We start from the raw sequence: 16,325 nt of genomic DNA on the forward strand, positions 1-16,325 counted from the left end.
CTTACATTTTGCTTTTTCACAGTTTACATTTTCCTAGCTATTTATTCCATCAGTTGATCTTACAAAGTGATGTGTTTTTCCCCAAGAGTAAACTGTCTAGATATATTGCGACCTTCAAGAACATCTTTACAGTCAATTTATTTTAAAGACTGTATATCAGCACATACAAAATCCTACTTACTGACACAATACCTTGTGATGTAAACTTAGAAGATAGTCGATAAATTTTCATTAATTGTTTTGATTAATTTTCAGTCTAACTAAAAAATTATCATTAAAGTTCATAAAATACATCATATTTTATATTAATACCTCTATAGTTTGCCACAATTATTAAGTATAAATAACCAATTTAAGATGGTATAATAGGTATACACAAGGTGGATAGGTTTATAGATTGTTAAATAAACTTTCCAAATGAGTACTTTCTAAAATGCATCAAGGTCACCATCTTGGTCCTGAGATCATGTAAGATATTTCTTCCTAATACTTTAAAAAATATTCTAAATGTTCCCCAGTGGGATGGTTTCTCTTGAACATAATTAATGGGTATTTTCAAATAGAGACAAAAGTAGAGATAATAGTATAATGAGCCCCCAGGAATGTATACCCTAGCTAGGTTTAAGATATAAAAAACATCCACGATTGCTGGCAAGATGGCCTAATAGGAACAGCTCAGGTCTGCAGCTCCTAGAGAGATTGACACAGAAGGAAGGTGATTTCTGCATTTCCAACTGAGGTACCCAGTTCATCTCATTGGTACTGGTTGGACAGTGGGTGCAGCCCACGGAAGGCGAGCCAAAGCAGGGTGGGGCGTCACCTCACCCAGGAAGCACAAGTGGTAGGGGAATTTTCTCCCCTACCCAAGGGAAGCCGTGAGGGACAGCCTGAGGAACTCTGGCACAGATACTGTGCTTGTCCCACGGTCTTCGCAACCGACAAACCAGGAGATTCTCTCAGGTGCCCACCCCACCAGGGCCCTGGGTTTCAAGTACAAAACTGGGCAGCCATTTGGGCAGACACCAAACTAGCTGTAAGAGTTCTTTTTTTCCACACCCCAGGGCACCTGGAACACCAGCGAGACAAAACTCTTCACTCCCCTGGAAAGGGGTGCTAAAGCCAGGGAGCCAAGTGGTCTGACTCAGCGGGTCCCACTCCCAGAGAGCCCAGCAAACTAAAATCCACTGGCTTGAAATTCTCACTGTCAGTACAGCAGCAGTCTGAGATTGACCTGGGACGTTCCAGCTTGACAGGGGTAGGAGCATCCGCCATTGCTGAGGCTTGACTAGGCAGTTTTCCACTCACAGTGTAAACAAAGCCACTGGGAAGTTTGAACTGGTGGGAGCCCACTGCAGCTCGGCAACGCTGCTGTGGCCAGACTGCCAGATTTCTCTTCTCTGGGCAGGGCATTTCTGAAAAAAAAAGGCAGCAGCCCCAGTCAGGGACTTAGAGATAAAACTCCCATCTCCCTGGGACAGAGCACCTGGGGAAAGGGGCGGCTATGGGCGAAGTTTCAGCAGACTTGAATGTCCCTGCCTGACAGATCTCAAGGGAGTAGCGCACCTCCCAGCACAGCATTCAAGCTCTGATAAGGGTCGGACTGTCTCCTCAAGTGGGTCCCTGACCCCTGTGTATCCTGACTGGGAGACACCTCTCAGTAGGGTCTGACAGACACCTCATACAGGAGAGCTCTGACTGGCATCTAGCAGGTGGCCCTCTGGGACAAAGCTCCCAGAGGAAAGATCAGGTGGCAATCTTTGCTGTTCTGCAGCCTCCACTGGTGATACCCAGGCACACAAGGTCAGGAGTGGACCTCCAGCAAACTCCAGCAGACCAGCAGCAGAGGGGTCTGACTGTCAGAAGGAAAACTAACAAACAGAAAGGAATAGCACGCCCACTCAAAGACCTCATCTGAAGGTCACCAACATCAAAGGCCAAAGGTAGATAAATCCATAAAGATGGGGAGAAACCAGTGCAAAAAGGCTGAAAATGCCAAAAACCCTGAATGCTTCTTCTCCTCCAAAGGATCAAAACTTCTCACCAGCAAGGGAACAAAACTGGATGGAGAATGAGTTTGACGAATTGACCGAAGTAGGCTTCAGAAGGTGGGTAATAACAAACTCCTCCGAGCTAAAGGAGCATGTTCTAACCCAATGCAAAGAAGCTAAGAACCTTGAAAAAAAGGTTAGATGAATTGCTAACTAGAATAACCAGTGCAGAGAAGAATATAAATGACCTCATGGAGCTGAAAAACACGCACGAGGACTTCGTGAAGCATACACAAGTTTCAATAACTGAATAGATCAAGCAGAAGAAAGGATATCAGTGATTGAAGATCAACTTAATGAAATAAAGAGAGAAGACAAGATTAGAGAAAAAAGAATAAAAAGGAACAAGCAAAGCCTCCAAGAAATATGGGACTATGTGAGAAGACCAAATCTATGTTTGATTGGTGTACCTGAAAGTGACAAGGAGAATGGAAGCAAGTTGGAAAACACTCTTCGGGATATTATCCAGGAGAACTTCCCCAATCTAGCAAAGCAGGCCAACATTCAAATTCAGGAAATACAGAGAACACCACAAAGATATTCCTCGAGAAGAGCAATCCCAAGACACATAATCGTCAGATTCACCAAGGTTGAAATGAAGGAAAAAATGTTAAGGGCAGCCAGAGAGAAAGGTCGGATTACCCACAAAGACTAACCGCGGATCTCTCTGCAGAAACCCTAAAAGCCAGAAGAGAGTGGGGGCCAATACTCAACACTCTTAAAGAAAAGAATTCTCAGACCAGAATTTCATATCCAGCCAAACTAAGCTTCGTAAACGAAGGAGAAATAAAATCCTTTATAGACAAGGAAATGCTGAGAGATTTTGTCACCACTAGGACTGCCTTACAAAAGCTTCTGAAGGAAGCACTAAACATGGAAAGGAACAACTCGTACCAGCCACTGCAAAAACATAACAAATTGTAAAGAACATTGACACCACGAAGAAACTGCATCAACTAACGGGCAAAACAACCAGCTAGCATCATAATGACAGGATCAAATTTACACATAACAATATTAGCCTTAAATGTAAACAAGCTAACTGGACCAATTAAAAGACACAGACTGGCAAATTGGATAGAGTCAAGACCCATTAGAGTGCTGCGTTCAGGAAACCCATCTTATGTGCAAAGACATACATAGGCTCAAAATAAAAGGATAAAGGAATATTTACCAAGCAAATGGGAAGTAAAAAAAAGCAGGAGTTGCAATCCTAATCTCATAAAACAGACTTTAAACCAACAAAGATCAAAAGAGACAAAGAAGGGCATTACATAATGGTAAAGGGATCAATGCAGCAAGAAGAGCTACCTATCCTAAATATACATGCACCCAATACGAGAGCACCCGATTCATAAAGCAAGTTCTTAGAGACCTACAAAGAGACTTAGACTCTCACACAATAATAGTGGGACACTTTAACAGCCCACTGTCAATATTAGACAGATCAATGAGACAGAAAATTAACAAGGATACTCAGGACTTGAACTCAGCTCTGGAACAAGTGGACCTAATAGACATCTACAGAACTCTCCACCCCAATTCAACAGAATATACATTTTTCTCAGCACCTCATCACAATTATTCTAAAATTGACCACATAATTGGAAGTAAAATACTCCTCAGCAAACGCAAAAGAGCGGAAATCATAACAAACAGCCTGTCAGACCACAGTGCAATAAAATTAGAATTCAGGATTAAGAAACTCACTCAAAACCACACAACTACATGGAAACTGAACAACATGCTCCTGAATGACTACTGGGTAAATAAGGAAATGAAGGCAGAAATAAAGATGTTCTTTGAAACCAGTGAGAATGAAAATACAACGTACCAGAATCTCTGGGACACATTTAAAGCAGTGTGTAGAGGGAAATTTATAGCACTCAGTGCCCACAAAAGAAAGCAGGAAAGATCTAAAATTGACACTCTAACATCAAAATTAAAAGAACTAGAGAAGCAACCACAAACAAATTCAACATCTAGCAGAAGACAAGAAATAACTAAGATCAGAGCAGAACTGAAGGAGATAGAAACAGGAAAAAGCCTTCAAAAAATCAATGAATCCAGGAGCTGGTTTTTGAAAAGATCAACAAAACACACCGCTAGCCAGAATAATTAAGAAGGAAAGAGAGAAGAATCAAACAGACACAATAAAAAATGATATAGGGGATATCACCACTGATCCCACAGAAATACAAACAAAATCAGAGAATACTATAAACACCTCTACACAAATAAACTAGAAAATCTAGAAGAAATGGATAAATTCCTGGACACATACACTCTCCGAAGTCTAAACTAGGAAGAAGTCAAACCCCTGAATAAACCAATAACAAGTTCTGAAATTGAGGCAGTAACTAATAGCCTACCAACCAAAAAAAGAAGCCCAGGACCACACGGATTCACAGGTGAATTCTACAAGAGGTACAAAGAGGAGCTGGTACCATTCCTTCTGAAACTATTCCAAACAATAGAAAAAGGGGGAATCCTCCCCAACCCATTTTATGAGGCCAGCATCATTCTGATACCAAAGCCTGGCAGACACACAACAAAAAAACAAAATTTGGGGCCAATATTCCTGATGAACATCGATGTGAAAATCCTCAATAAAATACTGGCAAACCAAATCCAGCAGCACATCAAAAAGCTTATCCACCACGATCAAGTCAGCTTCATCTCTGGGACGCAAGGCTGGTTCCACATATGCAAATCAATAAATGTAATCCATCACATAAACAGAACCAATGACAAAAACCACATGTTATCTCCAAAGATGCAGAAAAGGCCTTCAATGAAATTCAACACCTCTTCATGCTAAAAACCCTCAATAAACTAGGTATCAATGGAATGTATCTCAAAATAATAAGAGCTATTTATGACAAACCCACAGCCAATATCATACTGAATGGGCTAAAATTGGAAGCATTTCCTTTGAAAACTGGCACAAGAAAAAGATGTCCTCTCTCAACACTCCTATTCAACATAGTATTGGAAGTTCTGGCCAGGACAGTCAGCCAAGAGAAAGAAATAAATGGTATTCAAATAGGAAAAGAAGAAGTCAAATTGTCTCTGTTTGCAGATTACATGATTGTATATTTAGAAAACCCCATCGTCTTCAGCCCAAAATCTCCTTAAGCTGATATGCAATTTCAGCAAAGTCTCAGAATACAAAATCAATGTGCAAAAATCACAAGCATTCCTATACACAAATAACAGATAGAGAGCCAAATCATGAGTGAACTCCCATTCACAACTGCTACAAAGAGAATAAAATACCTAGGAATCCAACTTACAAGGGATGTGAAGGACCTCTTCAGGGAAAACTACCAACCACCGCTCAAGGAAATAAGAGAGGACATGAGCAAATGGAAAAACATCCCATGCTCATGGATAGGAAGAATCAATATCGTGAAAATGGCCATACTGCCCAAAGTAATTTATAGATTCAATGCTATCCTCATCAAGCTACCACTGACTTTCTTCACAGAATTGGAAAGACTACTTTAAAGTTCATATGGAACTAAAAAAGAGCCCACATAGCCAAGACAATCCTGGGCAAGAAGAACACAGCTGGAGGCATCCCACTACCTGACTTCAAACTATACTACAATGCTACAGTAACCAAAACAGCATGGTACTGGTACCAAAACAGATATATAGACCAATGGAACAGAACACAGGCCTCAGAAATAACACCACACATCTACAACCATCTGATCTTTGACAAACCTGATACAAACAAGCAATGGGGAAAATATTCCCTATTTAATAAATGGTGTTTGAAACCTGTTAGCCATATTCAGAAAACAGAAACTGGACCCCTTCCTTACACCTTATACGAAAATCAACTCAAGATGAATAAAAGACTTAAACGTAAGTCCTAGGACCATAAAAATCCTAGAAGAAAATCTGGGCAATACCATTCAAGACATAGGCATGGGCAAAGGCTTCATGTCCAAAACACCAAAAGCAATGGCAACAAAAGCCAAAATACACAAATGGGATCTAATTAAACTAAAAAACTTCTGCACAGCAAAAGAAACTATCATCAGAGTGAACAGGCAACCTACAGAATGGGAGAAAATGTTTGTAATCTATCCATCTGACAAAGGGCTAATATCCAGAATCTGCAAATAATTTAAACAAATTTACAAGAAAAAGGCCGGGCACAGTGGCTCACGCCTGTAATCTCAGCACTTTGGGAGGCTGAGGCGGGCAGATCACAAGGTCAGGAGTTTGAGATCAGCCTGGCCAATATGGTGAAACCCCATCTCTACTAAAAATAAAAAAATTAGCCAGGCCTGTTGGCCCCCGCCTGAAGTCCCAGCTACTTGGGAGGCTGAGACAGAAGAATCATTTGAACCAGGGAGGTGGAGGTTGCAGTGAGCTGAGATCGTGCCACTGCACTCCAGCCTGGGCAGCAAAGCGAGACTTCACCTCAATTCAAAAAAAAAATTTACAAGAAAAAAACAACCCCATCAAAAAGTGGGCAAAGGATATGAACAGATACTTCTCAAAAGAAGACATTTATGCAGCCAACAAACATATGAAAAAATGCTCATCATCACTGCTCATTAGATAAATGCAAATCAAAACCACAATGAGATACCATCTCATGCCAGTTAGAATGGCAATCATCAAAAAGTCAGTAAACAACAGATACTGGAGAGGATGTGGAGAAATAGGGATGCTTTTACACTGTTGATGGGAGTGTAAATTAGTTCAACCATTGTGGATGACAGTGTGGTGAATCCTCAAGGATCTAGAACTAGAAATACCATTTGACCCAGCAATCCCATTACTGGGTATATACCCAAAGGATTATAAATTATTCTACTATAAAGACACATGCACATGTATGTTTATTGCAGTACTATTCACAATAGCAGACTTGGAACCAACCCAAATGTCCATCAATAATGGACTGGATAAAGAAAATGTGGCACATACATACACACCATGGAATACTATGCAGCCATAAAAAAGGATGAGTTCCAATCCTTTGCAGGGACATGGATGAAGCTGGAAACCATCATTCTCAGCAAACTATCACAAGAACAGAAAACCACATGTTCTCACTCATAAGTGGGAGTTGAACAGTGAGAACACATGGACACAGGGTGGGGAACATCACACACTGGGGCCTGTCTGGGGGTGGGGGGCTAGGGGAGGGATAACATTAGAAGAAATACCTAATGTAAGTGATGGGTTGATGGGTGCAGCAAACCACCATGGCACATGTATACCTATGTAACAAAACTGCACGTTCTGAACATGTACCCCAGAACTTAATGTATAATAAAAAAAAAACTAAATAAAAATAAATTTTAAAAAAAGATATATACAACATCCAAGAAGAAAAAAGAAGTAATATGATCCTTCCTGTGATGCAGCTTCTCAGTTCTTACATTCATGTTAAGAAGACCCTTAGAAAACTGGAGGGTGCAGCTGTCATTCTTTGGAGCTTAGAGTAAATTTTCTTCTCCTTAATGTCCCTATAGCACTTTGTTTGTTGCTCACTTTTGCATCATTCTGCCATGTCGTACATTGGAATTATATACAAATAACACCCAACAAATATACTTCGGATTGGAAACTGTTCTCAGCTTTGGAGATCTAGGGTCTCACAACCTGATGATGAAGATAAATAAGAAAATAAACTATTACTACACAGTGTGTGATGTACTGAAGTACCCACAGGAAGTACAGAGGGAGTCACCAACGAATGTGTACATGTCCTGCTAAACTGCAGGCTTCCTGAGGAAAAGGGCCATGTACTCCCCTGACCCGTGGCCCTGGATTTCTCACGAGGTTATGGGTTCAGAAAACAGTGTTTAATTATGTGTTTTGGATTGAGGGCAACTAGGCCAGTAAACAATCTGGAAACCATATTTGCTGGAAAAGACTTTAACTAACTAGGTAATTTTAACCCCAAGGAGAGAAGATTGGAGAAGGTATATTATTCCCTCTATTTCAAGGATTGTTATGTGGTGGAGGGAACCAGCTTGTTCTGAAACATTCCGGGGGGCAGAAATATCAACCCATTAATCCTGGTTCTGACTTCCATAGTGTTAAAGAGTAAGTTTCCTACATATTAGAGAACCTTAGCATTGCTAAAGAAGGAGAAAGCACAGGTGAAGCTAATTGAAATAAAGTGACTATTAGGGTAAGTTTGATTATAGTTTTTCCAGCTTTTGTCATCCTAACACTCATGTTTTGTACTACTCAACTGATCAGCATCTCAGAAACTTACTAGAATGGCTAGCTGCACTTATAGACATATTTTATTTCCTTAGATTTAAAGATAATAGATATGAAGTCCTTAACTAAAAAATCAGAATTTCACCCTTTAATATGCATTTCAAATTAGCTAATCTTAATCATATCCCACGGAATTGTTGGTTAATAAATTGCATCAACTTCATTTTTTTTGTTTTATGAAAACAAAAACCCTTGAAGCCACCACTGGGCATATGAACTGGGAACAAGTATCCTGACCAGAGTTCTCTGTCATCTCTGGGCTTCAAGTATCACACAGAAGGGCACAAACTCTCACAATAAATATGTCATCAAGGTGGAAGAATATTTTTTCATCATAAAAATAAACTATGTTTCCTGTCTTCCACTAGCATTTTTATCCATCTCCTCAGACTAAGGAGACCCAGTGGAGTCTCGAAGGCTGTACCCCTGAAAAGCAAGACATCAGTTTCACTGTCAGCTGGATGCCAAAGAAGTACAAACAAAGCAGCATGTGCCCCATATAAACTGGCCCACAGAGCCACAGATCCTAGCAACTTGAAGGAGCCAACAGCAGTAGCAACAACAAAACAGCATTAAGGCTACGTTCCCCCTGCCAACTCCGTTTCCAAACATGTATGGAAAAGCCCCTACTTCTACAAGCCCCCAGTCCCTCTGGAGAATGCTTTCATTTGATTGCCTCAGTACTGAAACTCTTCAACAATAACATCCGTCACTGTCAGGTTTCTGGAGGTAAAACTACTGTGTGATGATCATGTTGGTTGAAAGAAGATTGAATTGAGACCACAGAACCCATCTGTTACCTTCTAGTCTCCTAGGAGGAATTTCAAGTGATTCTACTCATTTCCTTTGGACCTAGCTAGATTACTACTGCTATATAATAATGGGCAACTGTTGCTTTAAAGCACAAACTTTTGATGCTTTTTATAATCCCCATTAGTGATAGGTCCTATAGAACAATAATCAGTGGAAATTATATATATATGTATTTGGTAGGATCTCATAAAAATTTACATAGGAAAGATTGAGTCCTTTAATCTTACATAGGAAAGATTGAGTCCTTTAATCTTTGAGTTTTAGAAAGTTGTAGTAATTTATCATAGTGATCTATTGTCTAGAGTCTTTTGAAGGGTAATATAAACACTAAATCTATTTGTGACTTTAAAACACCTTTTGGTCCTGTCCAGAATGACAGGCTGGTGGAGCTAGAAGTCAAGTTAGAACTGTGACAAATGAATTCAGAAAGCCTTTCTATCCAGACCCCATTCTATTTGGCAGTAAAATTAGAAGACATATTAGGCAGAACAGAAATGGTTGTTTCTATCTATTTATCTAACCTCCTTCCACAGCAAAAGAGGACAGGTAACTACTACTTTTCCACAAATGCGTTCCCTACTCCACTCCTGGCCCACACCAAATTCTTGTAGAAAGGCTTGGCATACAAATTGTTGGTTAAAAACTAAACTATCTTTCTAGTTGTTCAGAGGGAACTGAAAATATTTTTGTAGAGTGTTTTATTAGATTTTCATCTGGAAAAATTCACTATTCCTTTTTTTTAACTGTAATACTGAAAGAGGAATTTTGCTGATCCAGACCTGCTTTTTAAAGAATGACCTTCATTTACTGACTCTTAGAAGGAACATTCACTGAATTCAATGATTTATTCAACTAAGAAAATTTCTTGAGGATCTACCATGTGGCCAGGAACCTTGCTAGATGCTAAGGGTAAAGGGATGAACAAGGTAGAATGGCCTCTTCCCTCAGGAGCTAAACTCTAGCAGACCAAATAACAGAATCTCCTGGAGGTGTGTCCTCTACCATCCTCTCAGAATATTCACAACTAGTTATTTCTTTCAGAAGATGATTAAAAATGAAGCTTTATTTAACTTTTCTTAGAACAAGCTGAGGTAAACATAAATAGATCAATTTAAAATACACTGTCATACATAAGCATTCTCACATTAACATCTTTTAAAACCTCTAAACACTTCTGTGAGAAATAAACATATTTCTTGCCTTTAGTATGATGTTCATGAAGCTGAAGAAGTGATTTTAAGGACTCAGCACTCTCAAACTCATGAGTATTCTGGAGGAAATCTTCAGCTTGGTCTATTTTAATAGCAAACTACAATAGAAATACAGAGGAAAGACATTTGTATAAAAATTAACGTGCCATTGTTAGTTACCCATAGATGTTTTTCATAAATTAGTAGCCCAACTGAGGATGTGTGATTGTGCAAGTGCATATGTTTGTATGTGTTTGTGTGTGTGTTGGCTTACAGTGTTTGCATGAAGGTGTGTGTTTGCATGTGGTCAATTTACAAAGTGTCATTGGTAAGAACTTTCTTCTCCTTTCATACCTAATTATATATGCTGAAATAAACCAACCTGTTTACTGTCCAAATGCCTATTAAATTTTTCAACCAAAATTATAGTGTCCTATGTATACAGTCACTTTCAACATTCTAAGGCACTTCGTTAAGAATAAGCAGAAAGTTAGCTAAGGGAAACCAAGAAAAGGTTAACTAAAAAGTAATCTACACACTTACAAGTAAACGTAGCTTAAGAACTCACTTAGAGAGAAGGTTGAAGTATAGTTATTTTTTCCCTCTATAACTGAACTTAGCAGTAAAATATGCAAGTTTCCGAATAATATATAGTCTAATCCTATATTTTACACAAAGCAAAAAATATATATATTTGTATAGAAAGTGGTCTCAAAAAATACACACCAAATGGTGACTTAATGAGAAAAAATGAAATTAAGGATGAGTGAGAGGAGGTAAAATTTTAATATTTGAATCTATAATTTGTAATTCTGTTTGCATTTTTATCAATAATTTGTATGCATTACATCTATAAATAGCGATGGAGCAAGAATGACAAGTCAGAAATTTATTCTCTGTTTCAAGGAAAATGCATAGTAATTTCACACTCTAAATGGTGAGGAATATAACCGGTCTTTTTTCTTTTTCTCCATAGAGGCAGTGGGAAATTGAGAGAGATGATTAATGTGATGTTAAAATGCTCAGGAAAATAATCCTAGAAGATGGCAAAATATATTTGATTATCCTGTCACAGTATGTCTATAGTGGTAGACAAATAGCTGGCTTGTTTTAGCACTAAGATTCAACAGTAATTATCACAATTTATATGAGCATTTTAATATATTCACCTTTGGATTGGGCTTAGAATAAACTAATTAAGGAAAAGTATCAGACACAGAAGCTTACCACGGTACTTATCTTCTTTTTCAAGTCTTCTCCAAACTATCATCTTTGAATTTGGGGATTCTTAATATTTTAATGTAACTATTTGATTAACACAATCGACTGTAGTTTATTACAACAGCCATAAGAAATCCAATTATAAACGAAACAGAATGATGAGAGAGAGACTGAAGAGCATGGGACATGTTTTGGAAATGCAAGGAAGGCCTCTGTCATCCTATTAGAACAACCTGATGAACATCTGCTACTGCCATTCAGGGGCAGTGTTCCTAAATTATAGCACAGTGTTCAAGGTGAGAATAATCCAACTGACAGTTATGTCTGTGAGCCTGAAATAATCTTGTAATCATGATCAGCCATGCAATTATTAGTAATTTTTAATTCTCAAAAACTCCTGCATGCACATAATTCAATAAGGGGGTCATATCCACATCATTTACATCTCTAATTCACTCAATTTCTAATAACTGATTTTTAAAATATTATTTAAAGAGAATCTTCCAAAAGAAAAAAAAATTCCTAGTAGGTAGTTTGTTTGTTACCTGTAAAACATTACAAAAAGTTCCAGGGTCACTGTTTAACTTATATTTATATTTCAGCTTGTTATAAAATAAAAAATAAATAAACCAATAAGCAAACAATGCTTTACTCAGAAAAAGTTTCCCTAAAGTTCTGTTTACTTTTATCAGTATTTTCCTTCCTCCACTCTCTTTTATCACTAATAAAAATGGCTTTGGCATACAAAGGGGGCATAAGGATTATATAGGAGTTTGTCTTCAGTTTAGTATGAAGTGATCCACAAAATTGGAAACAGGATAATACAAAAAAAAATTAGTCTTTTCACTAGATCCAATAAAAGCTCACGCAAGTGTAAGAATAAGAGTGTTGGGCTTAATTATGCTTTGGCCTACTATTTCCTTTTACTTCATGTTATATCTGAAAGGAATTTACTCATCATGGAGAAAATAAGCTAGCATTAACACTGAAACACAGTGAGAAACAAATATTGCTCTAACGCTAGAAAAAAAGAAAATTTCCTGGGCTCAAAAGAGCTGAGTTTCAAGGACAGTTGACACCTATACCCTACTTACTAAGATAGAATGAATCAGATATACCTATAATTTGGCCTCTGTAGGTATATTTCAGCTGTTTTATTTCTTTTCAGGGAAGAAAGATGGTGTATGAAACTTTTTCCAAGATGGTCTCTGAAATGAGTTAAACTTCGGTGTTCAAATTGTGAAAAACAAGCCTTGAAAGTTATAATAAGGTTTTTATTCCTCCCTTTTGCTTTTAAACAAGTTCATGATGCATGAGATTGCCTACTCCAGTTTTTAGGTTCTATTATTAATCTTCTTTGCTTCATTATTTTGGATTTAAGTCCTGAATTTCTAGTTTAAAATGTCATATTTTTCAAAGCTAGTGCTTTATCATAATGAAGCAGTGCTTTCACATCAAAATGAATGGGCTGCCACTTGACAGAGAAGTTAATAGTGAAATTTCCAATAACTGTCTTATACCAAATATAACACCTCTTTTGATAATGTTCTTTGAACTCTCACATTTTGAAATTAGAAACCTCAAAAAATTGTAGAATTCGAGAAAAATCACATGGAGACATGACCTTCTTAGGTCCAGAAGGACTTTTTCCTTCTGTTGTATTGTAAGGTGTTCAAACTATGGAAAATCAACTATACGCCTTAGGAAAGTACTCATAAAATGCTATATTTATGAATCAAATATCCTATGGAATATTCTATAATTGCCTTTTTAAAACATAGGCAGCAAAAGGAAATTTTATTCTCCAACTTTTAGCCAAGAACAACACTCTAGACCAGCATTTCTTAGTAATCCTACAATCAGGGTAATTGTTTGATTTACTAACTGTATTACTACCTTCTACAGAGGGAAATAATTGTAATGACTTCTGAGCATTCCCATTATTACTTAATATTTTACCAAATTTTAGTTATTTAACTGTACTTTGTTTTTGTTTGAAGGTCTACTCTTAAAATAGTAATAATTTTATTTTTTGACAATCAAAAATTAAATATATTGTGTATGTATGTTTTGGTTATTCTGCCATTTTTTTAACTGCTTGCAATGTCTATTTGTGAAAAAACAAACATTTTCAGGAGTGCTATTCAGTTGCTCTGATGTGGGGAAGGGAGAAGTTTTTTAAAGTACAAACCTCTAAGGCATTTTCAAAAAATTCAGATGTCAACCTAAGGAGCTCCGTTCTTCTTTCAAGCATGGACACCAGAGCTGCCCATGCTTCACCCAGAGTCTCGGCCATGGCATCATAGACCTGACTCTGATCCTTGTTCTCTTCAGCTGTCTTGTCTGCTTCCTGCAAGAGTTCCCATACCCGATCTTCCAAAGCCTAAGTACAAAAGAAAAAGGCATAAGGCAGGGTGTTAACTCAATGTAAGAACACAGGATCACATTTTAAACACTTGGATAGTAGAAATTGTATGTGGCCTAGGAAACGGAATTTATAAACACAAACTGTTGTGCGAGAAGGTATATCAGACAAGAAGGAAGGAGCAATCAGGATTGAGGTGAGCCAGGGAGCATGGCCAGGCTAAAGGCATTCACATTTAAACATTGTCCAAACACGACTGACATCTGTCAAAGACACATGTCTACATTCCCAAGGGGTATAGAATATTATGTTAATCTCACAGTTCAAAAAAAGAATAAGAAAAGTAATAAGAACACACCTAGAAGAGTGATCAAGAATAAAGGTTGTGAGAAACAAGCCCAGTAAAGCTTACTGTTTATTGCAAATAATTGTCATTAGTTGTTAATATGACCGTGACGATTAATGTAAATATTAAGAGTAGATTTTTAAACCAGAATAGTCATAATTTAAAAATTAAGATATGTATAACCAACATTATCTACTGTTTGAACAAAATATGAAAAATGAAAAGGAACATGTGCTTACATAATTGTCTCATTCAGGGATAGGAGGATTCAATAAGTTCCATATAATTCTTGAAGTTGACACCAAAATAAAGACATAATTTTTAAAGAGTATAGTAGACTAAAATAGTATGAATAAATTCTAAAATAACATTAAAAGGAATTTAAAAACGTGATAAAGAAAAATACAACACCCATTAACTCATCATTTAGCATTAGGTGTGCACATGTACCCTAAAACTTAAAGTATAATAATAATAAAATTAAAAAAGAAACCACAGGCAAAAAAAAAAAAAAAAAAAGAAAAATACAACAAAGAAAACAAAAGAAATAAGAGCAGGTTCATAACGACATACACAAACATAACGACAAGTACATAATTAAATATCAATTAACACAAAAAATGTGGATAAGTTAACTTTTTAAACAAAAAGATAAACACTATCAGAGTGAGGAAAAAAAGGCAACAAAATTCAACCAATTTGTGTGTGCTAGAGTATCCCTAAAAAGAAATACTGTTTGAAAATAAAGAGATGAGATATATCAGGCAAAGACAGACAAGAGAAAGCAGGACTATAATATCGAAGAAATTAGAATCAAAACAAAAATCACTGATGCTTAAAAATGGCATTTATAATGATAAATAGTGCAATCCACAGTAAAGACACTCATGAACCTTTGTATCTGTGGCACTGAAATATTTCAAGTAGATATAACCAGTCTTACATCAAACAGATAATAAGAACTACAATTATAGACTGCTTTTAAAAGTAGTAACAAGGCTACTACATTTAAAAACTCTAAATATACAGCTAACCTTATGCTCAGATAAAATACATAGTATTAGACAACTTGTTTTAAAAGAAAGAAAATAAATAATCTCAACATTTAGGTCTAAATTATTTAAAAAAATAAATAAAACAACAAATTAAGGGGGATAAACTGATTTAATACAAAATTAGAAATAAGGTTAGATTAAAATATTAGAATTGATTTTTTAAGTTTTGATTAATTAAAAAGCCAATGAAATATTAAAACAGCTGAAAGATGTCAATAAAAATGGGAGAGTAGATAGCTCCAAGTGACCATTCCTGTAGAGAAACATCAAAAAACGCTGGGAGGCCGAGGCGGGCAGATCGCGAGTTCAGGAGATCGAGACCATCCTGGCTAACACAGCGTAACCCCGTCTCTACTACAAATACAAAAACATTAGCCGGGCCTGGTGGTGGGCGCCTGTAGTCCCAGCTACTCTAGAGGCTGAGGCAGGAGAATGGCGTGAACCCAGGGGGCGGAGCTTGCAGTGAGCTGAGATTGTGCCACTGCACTCCAGCCTGGGCAACAGAGCAAGACTCTGTCTCAAAAAAAGAAAAAAAAATGCAGGCAAAAACTGTCTTAATTTTGTTAGAACTCTGGAAAGTAGTCAAAGATTTACAGCAACCAAACAAAGGCTGAAGCAAGAAAAAGGTGACTTAAAAATGGTAGAAAAGCTTTGAGATATTTTTACATGCCCTTGCTCAACCCCTCCTGGGTTCAGCAGAGACTATTAGAGTGGATAAGAATAATAAGACTCAACTATACATTGTCTATAAGAAACCTACTCCAAATATAAAGGCAGAGGTACATTAAAAGTAAATGAATTGGAGTAACAATGTGAGGTGATATGTCAATTAGCTCAATTAATTTAACATGTGTTAATTATTTTGCAATGTATACATACCTCAAAACATCATATTGTACAACTTATGTGTATACAATTTTTAGTTGTCAATTATACCTCAAAAAGCTGGATAAAAAAAAAAAAGTAAGGCCGGGCGCGGTGGCTCACGCTTGTAATCCCAGCACTTTGGGAGGCCGAGGTGGG

The 16,325-nt window shown here is 37.2% G+C and overlaps 1 protein-coding gene across 2 annotated transcripts in view; it reads right to left on the bottom strand.

Annotated features, from left to right (window-relative positions):
• The window catches only part of CCDC141 (coiled-coil domain containing 141), a 238,239-nt gene that overhangs the window by 153,300 nt on the left and 68,614 nt on the right, over positions 1 to 16,325 (bottom strand). For both annotated transcript variants that reach the window (XM_055289881.2, XM_055289880.2), the window contains exons 3-4: positions 13,728 to 13,919; positions 10,326 to 10,434 (exon numbers count right to left, since the gene is read on the bottom strand). In XM_055289881.2, coding sequence (XP_055145856.1) covers positions 10,326 to 10,434; positions 13,728 to 13,919 — 301 coding nt within the window. The remainder of the gene's footprint in view (positions 1 to 10,325; positions 10,435 to 13,727; positions 13,920 to 16,325) is intronic.

The sequence above is a fragment of the Symphalangus syndactylus genome, chromosome 8 (genome assembly GCF_028878055.3).
Source record: "Symphalangus syndactylus isolate Jambi chromosome 8, NHGRI_mSymSyn1-v2.1_pri, whole genome shotgun sequence".
NCBI lineage: Eukaryota > Metazoa > Chordata > Mammalia > Primates > Hylobatidae > Symphalangus > Symphalangus syndactylus.